At 54.0% G+C, this 18,433-nt stretch overlaps 1 protein-coding gene across 1 annotated transcript in view; it reads right to left on the bottom strand.

Annotated features, from left to right (window-relative positions):
- The window catches only part of THNSL2 (threonine synthase like 2), a 30,394-nt gene that overhangs the window by 6,820 nt on the left and 5,141 nt on the right, over window positions 1-18,433 (bottom strand). The window contains exons 2-7 of the mRNA XM_004472290.5: window positions 16,643-16,837; window positions 16,146-16,298; window positions 11,514-11,744; window positions 5,002-5,150; window positions 4,788-4,913; window positions 802-953 (exon numbers count right to left, since the gene is read on the bottom strand). Coding sequence (XP_004472347.2) covers window positions 802-953; window positions 4,788-4,913; window positions 5,002-5,150; window positions 11,514-11,744; window positions 16,146-16,298; window positions 16,643-16,837 — 1,006 coding nt within the window. The remainder of the gene's footprint in view (window positions 1-801; window positions 954-4,787; window positions 4,914-5,001; window positions 5,151-11,513; window positions 11,745-16,145; window positions 16,299-16,642; window positions 16,838-18,433) is intronic.

The following is an 18,433-nucleotide window of genomic DNA, read 5'->3' as shown; positions in this document are numbered from 1 at the left end:
CTGCCCGCCACCGGCACCTGCCCCTGTCTCCGCAGTGGCCTGCCCGCCACCGGCACCTGCCCTGTCTCCACAGTGGCCTGCCCGCCACCGGCACCTGCCCTGTCTCCGCAGTGGCCTGCCCGCCACCGGCACCTGCCCTGTCTCTGCAGTGGCCTGCCCGCCACCGGCACCTGCCCTGTCTCCGCAGTGGCCTGCCCGCCACCGGCACCCTGGCCTCGTCTCTGCAGTGACCTGCCCACCACCAGCACCTGCCCTGTCTCCACAGTGGCCTGCCCGGCCACCGGCACCTGCCCCCGTCTCCGCAGTGGCCTGCCCGGCCACCGGCACCTGCCCTGTCTCCGCAGTGGCCTGCCTGGCCACCGGCACCTGCCCCCGTCTCCGCAGTGGCCTGCCCGCCACCGGCACCTGCCCTGTCTCCGCAGTGGCCTGCCTGGCCACCGGCACCTGCCCCCGTCTCCGCAGTGGCCTGCCCGCCACCGGCACCTGCCCTGTCTCCGCAGTGGCCTGCCCGCCACCGGCACCTGCCCCCGTCTCCGCAGTGGCCTGCCCGCCACCGGCACCTGCCCCCGTCTCCGCAGTGGACTGCCCACCACCGGCTCCTGCCCTGTCTCTGCAGTGGCCTGCACACCACCTGCTGCCTCGGGGAGGCCGCGCTCGCCGCCCCGGTGGCTCTCCCTGCGACACCCAGTACGGGGCTTCCAGGCCCAGCTCTGCACAGCACTCATGGAGCCACAGTGAAGCCATTTCTCCCATGCCTGTGTCCTCCGCCTCGGAACCCCGGGCCCAGCCCCTGCGCCATACCTGGGCTGCTGTGACTCCATCCTCCGGTAATGGCAGCTCACAGCCACGGCCGAGTGCGGGCACAGCAGGTACCGGTTCTCTTCCCAGCAGCGCCGCATGGTCTGCGCGATGGCCTCGTCCGACACTGACTCAGACGTCACCGCCCCTGAAAGCTGAGGGGCCCCGGGGGTGGGAGTGGGGGTGAGGAGGGGGCGGCGACCAAACTCCTGCTCTACAGGGGGAAAAGAAAACCTACCACACAGGACAACAGTGTGTAAGGGGTATGGGAGTGTTCCTTTCCGAGTAAGGAAAACATTCTTAAGGTAAGGTGGTGACAGCACAACTCTGAGATGAAACTGAGCGCCAGTGGCGCACACTTTGAGTGGACTGTAAAGGCAGGGGACTGCGCAACTGAGGGAATGCAGAGGTGGACTGTGGCTCACAGCACATACACGAGAACATTCTCTCACAAACTACAAGTATATAACGGTATTAATAACCGGGTGGGATGGGGGAAAGTACACCAAATATAAGTTACGGGTTATAGTTAATAGTAATGTTTTGACAATGCTCTTTCACAGTTTGTAACAAATGTTTTACAACAATACAAGGTGGTGGTGGTGGAGTGAAGTATGGGAGCCCTGTATAATGGTATGCATGTTTGTTTCGTACGTTCACAACTTTTACTACACATTTATTGTTTATGTATGTTTATATACGAGTGATATACTTCAATAAAATTTTAGTTAAAAGCAAAACCTATATACCTCACAGCCAGACAAACACCAGGGACTCAAATGAACCATACGCACAGCTTGGTGCAGATTCAGCTCAGAGAAAATGCCGATCCCCAACGCTGTGGGGGGTTAAACCTCTGCACATAACGTCCAGCATCAGCATCGTCACAGTTCTGACTCGTTAGCCTGGGGCTCGGCTGGACCACAGGCTACAGATCCTGCATTCAGACCCCAGCCCCGGGTTCCAGGGTTTCTGGGCTACCCACACCTCCGGCCAATGAGCTACAAACGTGGGGTTTCCCACCAGCCCCGCAGCTGAACCCTAACTGGGGACGTAGCTATATAAACAACCTATAATACCACAGGGTCTCTGATGCAAATTATCACGTTTGATAATTTGCCGGAACAATTCCGAGTAGGAAAGTGCTCTACTTCTCATTACGGTTTTATTACGATGAGCAAAAAGATGAATAAGCAGCAGCCAACAGAGATGCAGAGGACGTGTTCTGGGAAGGGCCCCAAATGTGATGCTCCCAGGTCCTCTCCCTATAGTGCTATATAACTGTGAGATGTGGCTCAATAGATAGAGCATCCGCCTACCACATGGGAGGTCCCTGGTTCAATCCCAGGGCCTCCTGACCCGTGTGGAACTGGTCCATGCGCAGTGCTGATGCGCGCAAGGAGTGCTGTGCCACGCAGGGGTGTCCCCCGCGTAGGAGAGCCGCAAGCACAAGGAGCGTGCCCCGCAAGGAGAGCTGCCCCACGCAAAAAAAGTGCAGCCCACCCAGGAGTGGGGCCACACACACAGAGAGCTGACACAGCAAGATGACACAACAAGAAGAGACACGGATTCCCGGTGCTGCTGACAAGAATACAAGCGGACACAGAAGAACACGCAGCGAATGGACACAGAGAGCAGACAACGGGGGCAGGGAGAGAAATAAATAAAAATAAATCTTTAAAAAAACAAAACAAAAAACCAGTGAGATGCAGTGACCGTCCCAGGACACTGGTGCACACTGCCAGTCAGGGAAGGCCGCGGCCGCTTCAGCGTCCAGAGCTTTCCGTGGGATCCCATTGCACGGCAACGGTGATTTCGTCAATGCCCACCTGGTTGAAATGGATCTCCCGCCCCTCCACTGGAGGTCAGAGGTTGGAGGAACAGGTCAGAGGTCGGGCTCTGATCTCAGGACTGGACTATGACCACCTGGGTGGCTGGCCCCGCCCATTCATCTCATCAGCATAAACGATGAGGCGTGGCCCTAAGGGTCCATCACGCCCACATCACAGGAAACCCCAAGGATGGAGCCATCGCCCCAGAAGCCCGGACCACAGCGGGACTCTGTTTCAAGACCGACTTCCATACAAGACAACCCCTAAAGAAACGTCTGGTTTTCCAATTTTAAGTTGAGACATTTACGTTTTAGGCCAATAAATGCAGTAAGGGTCTGGTTCCAGAGTCAGCACAATGGTGTGCGGTCTTGTTCCCCAGCCTGATAAAATGCGGCAGGTTATCACTGTGTGTTTTTCTGTGTCCGCTTGCATGATCCAGCGGCACTGGGAAACTGCCTCTCTTTTTTGTTGCGTCGTCTTGCTGCATCAGCTCTCCATGTGTGCGGCACCACTCCTGGGCAGGCTGCGCTTTTTTTGTGTGGAACGGCTCTCCTTGCAGGGCGCAGGGCACAGGGTGCAGGCCTTGTGTGTGGGGCTCCCCTATGCGGGGGACACCCCCACATGGCAGGGCAAACTCCTTGTGTGCATCAGCCCTGTGCATGGACCAGCTCACCACATGGGCCAGGAGGCCCTGGGTTTGAACCCTGGACCCTCCATATGGTAGGCAGACGCTCTATCAGCTGAGCCACATCCGCTTCCCGACTGTGTTTTATTTATCTGCAGTACCTAGCACAGTCCCTGGCCCATAGCGGATATATGTAATGGGAATGAGTGAAAGAGCAAAATTGCTCAATGACTTCCCTAAGTGAAACTTCTTTCCTGGATCATGTCTATAGATGGAGATGGCCCCACTATGTTCAGACCCTGAAAATACTGGTTCAAATAATATGCAAGCCAGATGCATGCTCTGGAAGGCACATATTTCCTCTCCTGTCCTCTAGAAAGCACTCCATCCAGTGCCATTCCAGCAAATGGAATGTCTCCTATGTTGACAGCCAGGAGGGAAGGAAGAAGCCAGGAATGGATACCTGTCTTTATGAAGCACTTCTTCCACATGGGGAGACAGTATGTGGGTGTCAAAACAAACCATTAATCAAGGTAATGTGACCTTTGATTGCATCAAAAGAAGCATGGATTCCAGAAGACAGGAAGAAATCCCACTCCAGCTGGTATGGGCTTGGCTAAGCCCAGAAACCTTTCTCCAGTTCTGGAAACTGCCTTGGAGAAGGACGTTAACCACACAAAAATTACGTCACATAAGGGACAGCTCTAGGACCAGGAAGAGTCAGCAGGTAAATGAGAATTCTCTTCAAATATGGGGAAAGTTTTTAAGCAGATTCAGACTGCATACCAGTATGCAACCCAGAAGGAGCAGATTCCAGCTCAGCATAATCTTCTAATGATTAGAGCTGGTGGGAGGGACTGGCCACTGGGAAGATTCACATTCCATTTGCCCACTTAGTGGAAATGTAGTGGAGAAAAGTAATGGCAATTTCAATGTAAGAAATGCTATCGTTTTTCAACATAAAATAAGTGACCATTACCACACTGCATTAAAATAAAATCAAACCTTCCCAATTAGATCACTAGATTTCTCTAAGAAAATAAAATTTCCCCTTCTCCTTTAAAAAACAAAACAAAACCCAAGAGGTGCAATGATCTTAGCTCACACTGGATGGGCAAAGTGGCTTCTTGCTGCTATTATGTTGGAAATTAACAATAATAATAAATAAAAATTATGATCGCGACTGCATATTGCCAAGCAGGACTCCAAGTACCTACCAGGCATTATTTGCTTTAAATTTCACAGCCACCCCAGGCTTTCTCATTATCCCCATTTAACAGATGAGGAAAGTTGGGGCACAGGGCTTGAGAAACTCGAACAAGGTCTCACAGTCGGCTTAGGGTCGAACCCCGTCTGGGTCTAAACCCAGGCTTCCTCTGCCCCTCCTCATCCCGTAAATTAATCCACCTAAAGCGCACGTCCCGGCGGGCCCTGGGGGAACGGGAGCCCACGCCCCGGACAGGCTTTCCAACACGGCGCCTGGTTCCGAGGCTGCGCCCTTTCCCTTCCCAGGGCGTGGGGCGGGGACTGACCTGGCCGTGCAGGTCCTTGGGCAGCCGCAGCCTCCCGGTTCTTTCAAACCGCTCCATGAGGGCCCTGGTGGCCCGGCCGTCGGAGCCCGAGAGCAGCCAGAAGATCCTCTCCATGTTGTAGGGCACCTGAGCAGGAAGCAGGCCAGGGCCGGCCGCGCTCACCTCCATCCAGCCCCGCCTGACCGCCGGCCGGGCTGCCCGCCCCCGGCCCCACCTGGATGTCCATGGCAGATGCCAAGGTCGGCGTGACGGCCTCCGCCAGCGAGAAGTCGCCCCGCCGCACGGCCCGGTGGACGATGTCGTTGCAGTTCACGGCCGCCACCAGGTGGACGGGCAGCCCCATCCTCTGCGCGATGCAGCCCGCTGGAGACGAGAGGGGGACGGGCGTTCTCAGGGAGGACGCCCAGAGCACAGGAGACGAGAGGGGGACGGGCGTTCTCAGGGAGGACGCCCAGAGCACAGGAGACGAGAGGGGGACGGGCATTCTCAGGGAGGACGCCCAGAGCACAGGCAGCCGAAGGACATGCAAAGCGGACGTCGTCGAGATTTAAAAGTCTCTGGGCTTTGGGGCTTTTGTGCTCCGAAGGACGCAACTGAGAAAATGAAAGGACAACTCACAGAACAGGGGAAAATATTCGTAAACTATATATCTGATAAGGGAGGTAAGGGACTTAGAGCTAGAATATAAAAAGACTCTTACAACTCAACAATAAAGCAAAATCACCCCGTTTAAAAATGGGTCAAGGATTTGAATAGACATTCCTACAAAGAAACAAGATAAATGGCCAGCAAGCACATGAAAAGATAGTGAACCTCATGAGTCATCTGAGAAACCCAAATCAAAACTACAATGAGGGAGGCAGATGTGGCTCAAGCAGTTGAGTACCCGCCTCGCACATGGGAGGTCCTGGGTTCAGCTCTAGTGCCTCCTAAAGAAGACAAACAACAAGCTGACAACGAGCAGACATGGAGCAAACACAATGGGCAGATAGTGAGTTAAAACAAATGAGAAGGGAATGGATGTGTCTCAAGCAGTTGCATGCCTGCCTCCCCCAGGTTCAGTTCCCAGTGCCTCCTACAGAAAAAACAAATAGACAAGGAGCAGACAATGAGCACAAACAACGAGCAGACAAGGGTGCCATCTGGGAGAGGAGGGGAATTCATTAAAAGATATACACACTTTTTAAAAAAATAAACTACAGTGAGAGAACTCTTCACACTAGGATAGCTATATAGAGTCAAAAAGATAGTCACACATGCTGGTGAGGATATGGAGACATCAGAACCTTCACACATAGCTGGTGGGAAGTAAAATCGTACAGTCACTTTAAAAACAGCTGGCCGTTTCCTCAAAAAGTTAAGCACAGGGTTACCACATCCCCATTAATTCCACTCCTGGTTATATATCCAAGAGAAATGAAAACACATGTCTACATAAGACTTGTACACAAATGCTCATAGCAGCATTATTCATAACAGCCAAAAAATGAAAACAGCCCAAATGCCCATCAACTGATGAATGGCTAAGCAAAATGTGATATATACGTGCGGGAATACTCAAAGGGTAGCACTGTTGGAGACTAGCCTGAAAGATAAAAATGCCTGGAGGCCCAGCCTAAGGCGAACCTCCCAGCTGTTGTGAGTTTTATCTCCAAGAACCCACCAAGTTCCACAGTGAAGATCAGAGAAAAATCCCCTCATCCTTCTAGGAGGCAGAGGGGAAAAGCAACCCTTCTGAAACACGCCTAGAGCGTTCTGTTCCCTTTCTCAAAGTCCTGCCCTCAAAGGAAACTGTGTAGTGAGAGCCTGACCAGCTGGTTTCACTGGACCTACACAGGGAAGGGAACTCTCTAGCCCCCTTTCCTGTCTCACTCAAGGGATGGGAAAAAAAAGAAAAAAGAGAAAAAAAACCAGCTGAGGTCACTGCCCAGGGCACCAGGCTTGCTAAAAGACTGAGCCCTGGTGGTAGGATTAGGGGTGTGCGCCCCGCCCCCACACCTGACCCCAACGTCGTAGGGCTCCCAGAGCGTAGCAGGGATTACAGCTGAAAAGAACAAGGCTCATGTCCTAGTTAAGAAGTCTCTAGAAAAACCCACAGACAACAGGAGGGAGAAACGCAAGGACATCAGAGGCAATAGCCTGGGTGTGACACCTACAGCTACAGCAAACAGTAAACACAGCCTAACTTCCAGCCACATAAACATGCAACCTCCCAGCAAAAGCCTGTTTACCTCAGTTCCTTTTACCCCATACACCATGTCCGCCTTCAACCAAAAACTACTAGACATGTTAACAGGCAGAAAACACAATCAGAAGAGACAGAGCAAGTATCAGAACCAGACTCAGATGTGGCAGAGATTTCAGACTAGGAATTTAAAACAACTGTGATTAGCATGGGTCGGTCTAATAGAAAAAGCAGACAACATGCAAGACAGATGAGTAATGTAAGGAGAAAGATGGAAACTCTAAGAAAGAATTTAAAGGAAATGCTAGAAACTAAAGCCACCATAACAGAAATAAAGAGGAGAGAATCATTGAGCTCAAATGTATGTCAACAGAAGCTTCCCAAAACAAAAAGCAAAGAGGAAAAAAAACACCAAAAACTAGGGCGGTGGGATGAACAAAGCAAAACAGACTATCCGAGACTGTGGGACAATTACAAAAGGTATAACATATACATAATGGAAATTTTAGAAGGAGGTACAAGACAGAAAAGAACAGGAGAAATACGAAGTTACACTGGCTGAGAACTTTCCAAAATGATTGAGAGACACCAAATCACACATCCAAGAAGCTCTGAGAAGACCAAGCAAGATAAATACCAAAAATTCTACACCTTAGGCATATCACATTCAAAGAGCAGAAAATCAAAGACAAAGAAAAAAATCTTGAAAGAAAACAGAGGAACAAAAATCTAAAATTCTGAATCCAGGGAAATTATTCTTTGAAAGTGAAGGACAAATAAAGACTTTCTTGGGAAACGGACTTTGGCCCAGTGGTTAGGGCATCCGTCTACCATATGGGAGGTCCGCGGTTCAAACCCCGGGCCTCCTTGACCCGTGTGGAGCTGGCCCACATGCAGTGCTGATGTGCGCAAGGAGTGCCGTGCCACGCAAGGGTGTCCCCACGCTCCCCCACGCGCAAGGAGTGCGCCCCATAAGGAGAGCCGCCCAGCGTGAAAGAAAGTGCAGCCTGCCCAGGAATGGCGCCGCCCACACTTCCCGTGCCGCTGAGGACAACAGAAGCGGACAAAGAAACAAGACGCAGCAAATAGACACCGAGAACAGACAACCAGGGGAGGGGGGGACATTAAATAAATAAATAAATCTTAAAAAAAAAAAAAAAAGACTTTCTTAGACAAACAAAAATCAAGGGAATCTGTTGCCAGTAGACTCACCTTGCAAGAAATGTTAGAAGTTCCTCAGAGAGAAGGAAAAATATATTAAGTCAGAAACTCGGATCCATATAGAGAAAGGAAGAGTGTTTGAGAAGGAATAAATGCAGAAGAAAACTGTTTTTATTCTTTGGTTGTACTAGAATCAAATCTTATCTGATATGGAATGAAATTAATGGACTAAATAGCAGAACCTTGTAAATCATAACGAAATGTTCTTTATGAGGTGGGCTAACATCTCCTCTTGTGGGGATTTAATTTAGTCAATTAATTTAGCACCCACCGTAGGTCCACCCTGAGCTAGGACCTCTAGGAGGAACTTGGCTTCTGTTCTCCAAAGACCATCCAGTTCAGCTGAAGAGACAAGAGTCATCTCAGGGAGAAGCTTTTTACCAAAGGCAGACATGTCAAAGTAGGGAAAAACAGCCCAATTTAAAAAAAAAAAAAAAAAGCCAAACAGTATTCTAGGTACAAAGATAGATAAGGCCCAGTCTCTGAACTCAAGGAACTTATAACCCAGCTGGAGAAAGAAAACAGAAATACATAATTCCATTATAATATGACAATGGCCAATGGTGTAACATGAACGAGAGCATGACTAAAGACAGAAGGACACTGACACGGCACTGAATCAGTAAAGACAGAGAATGATGAGTTGGACGTGGCTCTTGTTTAACTCTGCAAATATTTTCGTGCCGGCCTCTGCTCTAACTGGCTCTCGCCTTCGATACCGTGCCAGGGAAACCAGCTTCGCCCAGCCTCTCTCTCCGAAGTGACCTCAGTTCTCTGACGGTTCAACCTAGCAAAACTTGAGGCTCACTAGTTCGAGCCCTGTGCAGGAGGTCCAAAAATCAAACGCACTTTGTCGCTTTCTCAAAGGAGGGAAAGAAGGAAGCAACGAGCATTTATCAAAGACCCACTTGCAGAAGGCAGGGTGCTAGGAGACTCCTTGTAGCCACCTCTGAGATGAAGAGTATTATCCTTTACCAAAGGTGACACTGAGGCTCAGTGAGGTCCAGTAACTTGCTGAAAGCCACACAGCTTATAAGTAAGTGGCTTTGCTCAAGGAGGTGCCACGAACTGAGAAGAGTATAACTCCTAATACTCGGGAATACCTGCCATACAACGGTGTGGACAGAGTCCGCAGAGGGCTTAGATGGGTCCAAAACGTCCTCTCCAGACAGCCCTGTCTATGAGCAATGAAACGGGTTGGGGATGGGGGCTCTCCAAAAGGTAGATGAGAATGAAGGGCTAAAAATAAATACACAGCTACTCTAATGTCCTGAAAGTATGGCTTGACAATTTTCACCCCTTTCTGTGAGGAATCTGGGCAGGAAAAATGAAATGTAATTTTTAAAAAATCAATTTTATGGAAAAAGTATTCATAAAGCATATAATCCATGCAAAGTATACAATCAACGGTCTTTGGTATAATCAGAGTTGTGCATTATCACTTCAATAGGTAATTTTATTAGCTATATTACATCCATGAAATGACTTCAGAAAATCCTTTCCTAGGCAGTGCAGATAGTGCAGTGGCTGCCTCGGCCTGGAAGGGAGGGGGAGATGAGCAGTGACTGCTAAAGGATATGGGGTGTCTTAGGGGCGAGATGGGAATATTCCCAGGGTGATCGTGGTGATGGCTGCACATACCTGGGAATATACTTTAAAAAGCACGGAATTGTACCCTTGAAATGGGTGAACTGTATGGCAGTGAGTTATAGCTCAATGAAACTGTTAGAGAGAGAGGAGACAAGCATCACCGTACCCCGAGGCTGCCAGAACGGACGTGCACGCCCACCACCTCCAAACGCTCCGTTTGCAGCAGAGGAACCGGGGTTCCAGGAGGTGAAATGACCCGTGAAAAACCTGCTAGTGGCCGAGAAAGGGCTCCAGCTCCTGCCGTCAGCCCAAACCCGGAGCGCACGCTCCTTACCCGACTCAGCCCCCGAGGGCCAGCGGCTTCGGGTGGCGTCCCCTGGAGAGGCGCGAGGGAAGGCAGGGCAGTACCCTAGAGCAGCTGGTACATGCACAGGACAAACAAGGCATTTCTCCCCGGAGAGGGAGAGCGCAACCACGGGAGGCAGCTCAGGAGGGCTTTGGTTATTTTCATGAAGTTTCTCTCTGCTCGGTAGTTAAGGGCAATTAGAGACAAGCGCCCCGACATCACCATGTATGTCGCAGAACGCGGTCCCATTCTCATTTCACCGGGTCCTCCCGGGAATGCGACGTCCCCACAGGACAGAGGAGAAAACGGAGGCTCGGCAGGGCCCCAGGGGCTAAAGGGCAAAGGGCTCCTGGCGGGGCGTGCGGGCGCCCCACGCCAATCCTCACCGCGCACTTTCGTCGCGCCAGGCACGGGGTGGGCATGGGCCACCCAAACGCGGCAGCGCCAGGCCCTGGGGCACCCACAGCCTGCAGAGCCCATGCGCCCCAGCGGGCTGCCAGCCCACTCCTCTCAGTCCTCGGCGGGGGAAGCCCGGGAGCTTCCACGCACCACGATGCCTTCCTGGTCCTGGCAATCCAGGGGCGGAGCTACCAGAAACAGGCCCGGGAGGCTGGCCCTGCCGGGCCGTATCCCAGCCCGCCTCCGCCCGGCGAGCCGGCCCACTGCTCCCCAGAAGAGGGAGGAAGAGAGGCGCCCTCCTCATGGGCTCGAGGGAGGACCCGGCGACCTCACACACGGCGGGCGCTCCAGCGGGCCCGACCAGATCAAGCATGAAGGCGCGCTGTCTCCTACTGATGTGATTATCAGTGACTGTAAGTGCTGCTGCTGATACACGATTCCCGTGCCCTGCAGGCTACTGCACCCCCAGAAAGGTCACGCACACAGAGGGCTCTCATCTGCTCCTCGCAGCAGCCCTGACAGCGGTGACACGCATCCAACCTCCCTTTCATAGATGCGCTGCTGCTCGGGGGCCGCCCCACAGCTGGCAAGTGGCAGACCTGAGTCTGCAGCCCTACGTCGGGCACCCTTCCAGCTCACCAGGGCACCCGGGCTGTATCTCCGGGGTGGGAAGAGATTGCGCCAGTGGAGCCACCTGCCCGTGGACCAGCCGGCCGAGGCTGGGGGTAAAGTCTGTGACCCCAGGGGAGGGCACCTTGACCTCACCCCCCACAGGTAGCCAGGGCACGCTGGCGTTGGCCACTCGGACTCCACCTGCCGCCCAGGTGCCTCCCCAGGAAGACGAGGGGACGTTTCCCGGGAGGCTGTCCCCCCTAGGAACCGGACACCGTCTTCCTCCTCCTCACGGTCGCAGCCGGAGGGCAGCTGGGAGGAGGCGGCGGCCGGCGGTCTCTCGGAAGCCCACCGCAGCCCAGGGTCTCCTTACCTGCCAGGTTACCTGCGGCCCCGGTCGGCACCACCACCTCCACGAGGGGCAGCGGGCACGTGTCCAGGGAGGGCGCACAGCGGAAGTAGGCGAAGAAGTGGTGGGCGATCTGCACGAGAACCCGGGACCAGTTGATGGAATTCAGGCTCAGCAGACTGTGCTTCCGGACGAAAGCCCCGTCGGCAAACACGGCCCTGATGGGCTCGTCCAGCTCATCGCTGTTCCCCTCCACTGCCGGGAGAGAGGCGAAGGGGCGGCTACAGGGTGTCCCAGAGCCCCTGGGCGGCCGGCACTCCCCTTGGCGGCCCTCCCCGGCCGAGCCCACCCCCTGGGCCCTCCCTCGCCCTCGCTTTCCAGGCTCAATATTAAGCTCCTCCAGGGCGGGGGAGCCCTTGACTATCCAGCCAAGCTCACAGAGGCCAGAAAATGTCCCTGGGACCACTTCCAGTGCTTCTATCACTTTATAACATGAGAGGCCCGCCTTCTGGAACTCCCTTTGTATTTCCTGCCCACTGCCCCCACTTCTCTGCGAAAGAGGAGGAACGGCTTATCTGGCTGGGAACCAGTGTGGTGATTTGAAGATGTATCCCAGGAAATGTTCTTGGAGCTAGTCCATTCCTAGGTGTGCACCCACTGTAAGTGGGACCTTTTGATGAGGCTACATCACTCAGGACCCTCAATCGGGAGGGGTCTTAATGCTATTACCAGAGTCCTTTACAAGCAGAATGAAGTTAGATGGAGAGAAGGGCATAGAAGCAAGGAGCCGAAATCAACAAAACCCTGAAGTGAAGGGGGAGACCAGCAGGTGCCGTGTGCCCCACCATGGGACGGAGTTGCTGAGGGCGGCCGGGGGCCAGTCTTCAAGAAGAAAGCATCGCCTGACAATGCCTGGATTTGTACATCTGCCCGGCCTCAAATCCAAGAAGGAACAAATTCCCGTTGTTTAAGCGGACCCGCTGCCGGGTCCTTGCTCTGGGCAGCCCGGGGATCTACAACAGCTGGAGAGGCTGCACCTTTACTCCGTGTGCTCTCCCAGGGGCTGGGGTGGCAAGAGTCCCCGCCCAGCAGGCTCCCCGTCTCCCTTACAGGGCGGTGTTCTGCTCCTGCTCCTCCACGGGGTAAGCTCACCCTGGCAGAGCTTCTCCCCGAGGCGGGGTGCGTTCAGTTTAATCTACGGGTTAGTTACGGAGAAACCCCCTGGGCGCTGGTCCGGCTGGTGTGTCCCAGTCGAGCTCAGCTGCAGTCAACCCCATACGCCGGCGTATCTGACACCCGGGTCTGTTTCTCCACTGGATCCAAACTTGGAGGAGACGGGGGTGCGTTTACGGGGAGAAGCCCCGGAGGAGACACTGAGTTTGCTTCGCCTTCTGGCTGTCTCCACCATGTAGCAGGGAGACTGGGGGCTGAATGTCGAAGTCCGCCGTGGATTCCTGTTCCTTCTGCCAGCTGCTGGTTCAGGAGCTCAGGACCAGGCAAGTCGGTGTCGGAGTCCCACCGGGTCGGGGACTGGCTCCAAGATGGGCATGTGTCAGGCCGATGGGCCACACAGGGATGTTGGCTGGGGTTCTGAAAAGATTCCCTACTTTCAAGAGAGAGCCAGGGTGGGGCTCAACCAGGCAGGTACCCGCCTGCCACATGGGAGGTCCCAGGTTCGGGTTCCGGTGCCTCCTAAAGATGAGCAGATGCCGCACCTGCCTCAACAAGCAAATGCCACAAGCCAGCAGACGCCGCAGCCCGCGGGGAGCGGATGTGGCTCAGGCCACTGGGCATCCCCTTCGCAGGTGGGAGGTCCCGGGTTCAGTTCCCAGTGCCTCCTGGAGGAGGCGCACAGACAATGAGCATACAGATGGGATAGCCATCTGGGGGAGGGGGGATTAATAAATAATAAAGTAAATAAATAAAAGAGAGAGCCAGAAAGAGAGAGACCTGGGTACCTTGAGTTGACAGAGGAACAAACATAGGATCGGGGAACGCGGGGCAGAGCATGGAAAGAACTGGGACCCCTGAAGGCCTTCTCCAGCCCCCCAATCAACCAGTCAGAATCCGCCCCACCTTTGGATGCTCAGCTACATAAGCTGGGAAACAGTCGAGCTGGTCTGAGATGGATTTTCTGTTACTTCCTGTCAAGAGCATCTCAAATAATAGGATCAATAAACACCTAGCGATTGCGATTATTCACTGCTCAAGAAGAACTAAGTATACAACTTACAGGGAAAGTAATGACTTTATAAACCCACATCAGTGTCCAACACACAACTAATCCTGCAGCCTAAGCGCACAGTCTAATCCAGGCATTCTTAACCTTTTTTGTTCCATGCACCTCTTGGCCAGTCAGGTGAAAACCAGAGACCCTTACTACGTCCACACTATACTGTGCATTATTCAATAAATACATCACGCCAGCACCAACACGTCCCCACAAGAATAATGTTTTTCTGAATTTTCAATTCAAGCCCACAGACCCCCTGAAATTTTTCCATGGGTCCCTGGAGGCCTGGTTAAGAACCCCTGGTCTAAGGGAAAAACACGTATTTGCTCTTCACTCCTGACACATCCTCCTTGAAACCAAACCAGAAGGTTCCAGAAAGGGAAGGAAGTACTTGAACAGTGTTCTTCATAAACACAGTCTAATTTCTTTAAAATCTGTTGCCTTATTTTCTTGAGGCCCAGAATGTGTGCAAAGCTGAAGTAATCCTTCACTCCAGCAGTAACACGTTTCTGACTTTCTGTACTCATCATCAGCCATGATTTTGTGCCAATATTTTATAAATGGGCACTGTTTCCCAACCCACAGGTTAGGCATGGAGCTTCCAGACTACAGCCAAGATAAGGGGAGCAGGCAGTAGGTGGCATATAGGTGGCACATAGCTATTGTCCAAACAAAGAAAAAAACAAACAAAAATCATAATAAAAAGCCATTCCTCAGTTTGGTTCTAGGAAAATAGAACCCTAGATCCAAAGCTGGCAATTTTGGTGCCTGGGGTATAAAAGGGACTCTCAAAAGCCTGAATCTTGTGTACTAAAGTTTTGCAAAGACTGCAGGAGAATGTGGCCAAATACAGGCTACTGCCAGGGTACGTGTGTAAGATTTCGCTAACACCTGCATTCGCTAAAGCATGGGCTTTTCACTGGGGGGGGGGGGGTTGTGCACTTGCCGATGACATGAGCAGAGGGGACTTCGCTTGCTCTTGCACAAACAGGCAAAGGAAATTCACGCCACTCTCACGGGCCAGGTCCGTTTTTACTGGGGGGAGCTCTTTCACCAAGCTGCCTTATTGGCGTTCTATAAAAAGACACCCTCTGCCCCCAGCATTACAGGAGGAGGCCAGGCCAGCTGGAGAAGGAACACCTGCCACGACCTTGTCTCCTGCCAGGGGAGTGACCACCGCAAGCCCGCCTGCCTGGACAGCCTGCCCACGGCCGTGGCGACCAAACCTCCACAAAGACCCCTGCCGCTCACATTCCCAAGCCCACCCTAAGGCCACCTGTGGTCCAGCAGAGCATGGGAAGTAGAAATAAAAATGAGTGGCTCTGTGCCCACTCACCCCATCTTTCTCCACGCTCAACATCCACGACGATCAAATCCACTTGGAAGAAATGGCCCGATATCAATGCGGATGGTTCCAGCCTTTCCCAAGCACCAAAGGCGAGGCTTCAGGACGTGGCTGAGGGGCGGTGTCACCAGCACCGGCTGCCAGTCAGGGGCTGCCTACTTTATTTTTTACAAGATTTATTTATTTATCTATCTAAATATCTATCTATCTATCTATCTATCTATCTATCTATCTATCTATCTATCTATCTATCTATCTATCTCCCCTTCCCCCCCACCCCCCAGTTGTCTGTTCTCTGTGTCCATTTGCTGCGTCTTCTTTGTCCGCTTCTGTGTCAGCGGTACGGGAATCTGTGTTTCTTTTTGTTGCGTCTTCTTGCTGTGTCAGCTCTCCGTGTGTGCAGCATCATTCCTGGGCAGGCTGCACTTTCTTTCGCGCTCGGCTCTCCTTATGGGGCGCACTCCTTGCGCGTGGGGCTCCCCTATGCGGGGGACACCCTTGCATGGCACGGCACTCCTTGCGCGCATCAGCACTGCACATGGCCCAGCTCCACACGGGTCAAGGAGGCCCGGGGTTTGAACTGCGGGCCTCCCATGTGGTAGACGGACGCCCTAACCACTGGGCCAAGTCTGCCGCCTAGGGGCTTCCTACTTTAAATACTTAGACCTGCTGGCCAAGCCCACAGCTCAGTCATTTCTTTCCTCTAAGGGAGGGCAGGAGCTGTCGAAATGCATTGACGTATCTTAAAATAAGTAACGTTTTTTGTGCCTTCTCCATTTCGGTAGCCTGGGATAAAACCCAAGTCTCTTGGCTCTGGGTGGCTGCCTCTAGCTGTAGCACCAGCAGGCTGAACCTGCACGGAGGTGACACTCTCTCCACGATGCACCGTCAGCACTGGCTCATGCATCTGTCACCTCCAACAGTTTATGAAACTGCCCCGGTGCCAAGCCACGGCATGTGCCATCCTCAAAACACCAGTGACGAAGGGGGAGAGGGGGAAGAGCAGGAGGAAGGAGGCATCTGGCCGCCCAAATCAGACCATTCAAGGCAGGGCCGACCCCAGAGCCCCGGCACCCACCTCCAAACACGTGGACGTTGTCCTGCAGCACGGTCGTCATCTGCAGCTCCTGGGTCTTGGAGCAGTGGCCTTGGGGCAGCAGAACGATGATGTCCACATTCTTCGCCCCTCGCACGCTCTCGATGGCAGCACTGCCCGTATCTCCGGAAGTGCCTGGATGGGGGGAAGGAGAACCCTCCCCTTTAGAACGAGGGAGCTGGAAAAGGAAAGAAGTGGCCCCCTGAAGCATGACTGCCAACTGTGACAACACCCGCCTTCGGACACCTGAAGGAGAGGGACCGAGAATCTACGCTGTGAACCCGGAGTCTCGGAATCTGCATGGACTTTGTGCCCAGAAAAAGGATGCACGGCCTCCCGCCGACTACCAGAGGGTCCAGGGCATGCCCCCTGCTGTGGAAGGACAGGTCCCTCCCGAGAGTCGGGCGGAGGGCACCCCGTAGGTGCAGCCCCGCGAGGCCGCGCCCAGGGGCCGCGGCGTGCAGGCCGGCAACGCGCACCTACGACCACCGTGATGTGCTTCTCCCGCTTCTCCAGGAAGTGCTGCAGGAACTGCGCGGTGCAGCCCAGGGCCAGGTCCTTGAACGCGAAGGTGGCGCCGTGCCACAGCTCCAGCACGCTCAGTCCGTCCCTCAACCTGGCGAGGCCGACCACCTCCCGGTGCCGGAACCTGCCGAAGGCCCGGTCGATCAGATCTGGGAGGACAGGGGCGCAGAGCGGGTGAAGGCCTGTTCTCGCCCCTCCGGGGATTTCCCGGTCTCTGACGCATCCAGGTTTAAAGTTTCTGTCTCCTGCGACCAGATTTTTTAAAAAGGACCAGAAATTTTCACCTTAAGGGACTCTGTTTACGTGTTTAACTGCATAATCTTAGAAAAGAATCTGGGAAGACAAGCACCGAACCATTCACAGATTCTTCATAGTAATCCCGCTGGGGAGCAGAACGGGCACTGCAGGACTTTTCGTTTTTCTTTTTATACATGCTTCTTTAATTGTCTGAATTTCTAGTGAGCCTGTATTCCAACAGAGCTTCAATTACACAGTCACCTAACAAATCAAGGTCTCCCCTCTTCTAATTCTCCTTGCTGAAGGCGGGAAGCTTTTTGTTAGCTCAATCTCAATTGTGATGCCAGGATCCTGGGATGGCTTATACCCAGCCTCACCAGAGCAGGGCAGTGCCTCTCAAACCTCGGTAGGCAAAATGCAGATTCCGGTTCAGTAGGTCTGTGGCGACCTGAGAGCCCCACCAAGTGCCCAGGCAACGCCATCCCTGCCGGCGATCGGAACCCCCTTGGCGCCGTCCTCTTCTCCCCAGCCCCACACTCCCAACACCCATCATCCTTGCTCTAAGTGCTACTGACACACCGCTGTGCACAGGCGGCCCGCAGCACCACTGCCAGTGACACACCGCTGTGCACAGGCGGCCCGCAGCACCACTGCCAGTGACACACCGCTGTGCACAGGCGGCCCGCAGCACCACTGCCAGTGACACACCGCTGTGCACAGGCGGCCCGCAGCACCACTGCCAGTGACACACCGCTGTGCACAGGCGGCCCGCAGCACCACTGCCAGTGACACACCGCTGTGCACAGGCGGCCTGCAGCACCACTGCCAGTGACACACCGCTGTGCACAGGCGGCCCGCAGCACCACTGCCAGTGACACACCGCTGTTCAAAGGCGGCCCGTAGCACCACTGCCATGACACACCGCTGTGCACAGGCGGCCCGCAGCACCACTGCTAGTGACACACCGCTGTTCACAGGCGGTCTGCAGCACCACTGCTAGTGACACACCGCTGCTCACAGGCGGTCTGCAGCACCACTGCTAGTGACACACCGCTGTTCACAGGCGGTCTGCAGCACCACTGCTAGCGACACACCGCTGTTCACAGGTGGTCCGCAGCACCACTGCCAGCGACACACCGCTGTTCACAGGCGGTCCGCAGCACCACTGCTACTGACACACCGCTGCGCACAGGCAGTCCGCAGCACCACTGCTAGTGAAACACCGCTGCTCACAGGCTAGTGACACACCACTGCTCACAGGCGGTCCGCAGCACCACTGCTAGTGACACACCGCTGTTCACAGGCGGTCTGCAGCACCACTGCTAGTGACACACCGCTGTTCACAGGCGGTCTGCAGCACCACTGCTAGCGACACACCGCTGTTCACAGGCGGTCCGCAGCACCACTGCTAGTGACACACCGCTGCTCACAGGCTAGTGACACACCGCTGCTCACAGGCGGTCCGCAGCACCACTGCTAGTGACACACCGCTGTTCACAGGCAGTCCG

This window comes from Dasypus novemcinctus, chromosome 17 (assembly GCF_030445035.2).
Source record: "Dasypus novemcinctus isolate mDasNov1 chromosome 17, mDasNov1.1.hap2, whole genome shotgun sequence".
Taxonomy (NCBI): domain Eukaryota; kingdom Metazoa; phylum Chordata; class Mammalia; order Cingulata; family Dasypodidae; genus Dasypus; species Dasypus novemcinctus.
This window is presented reverse-complemented; position numbering and strand designations above follow the sequence as displayed.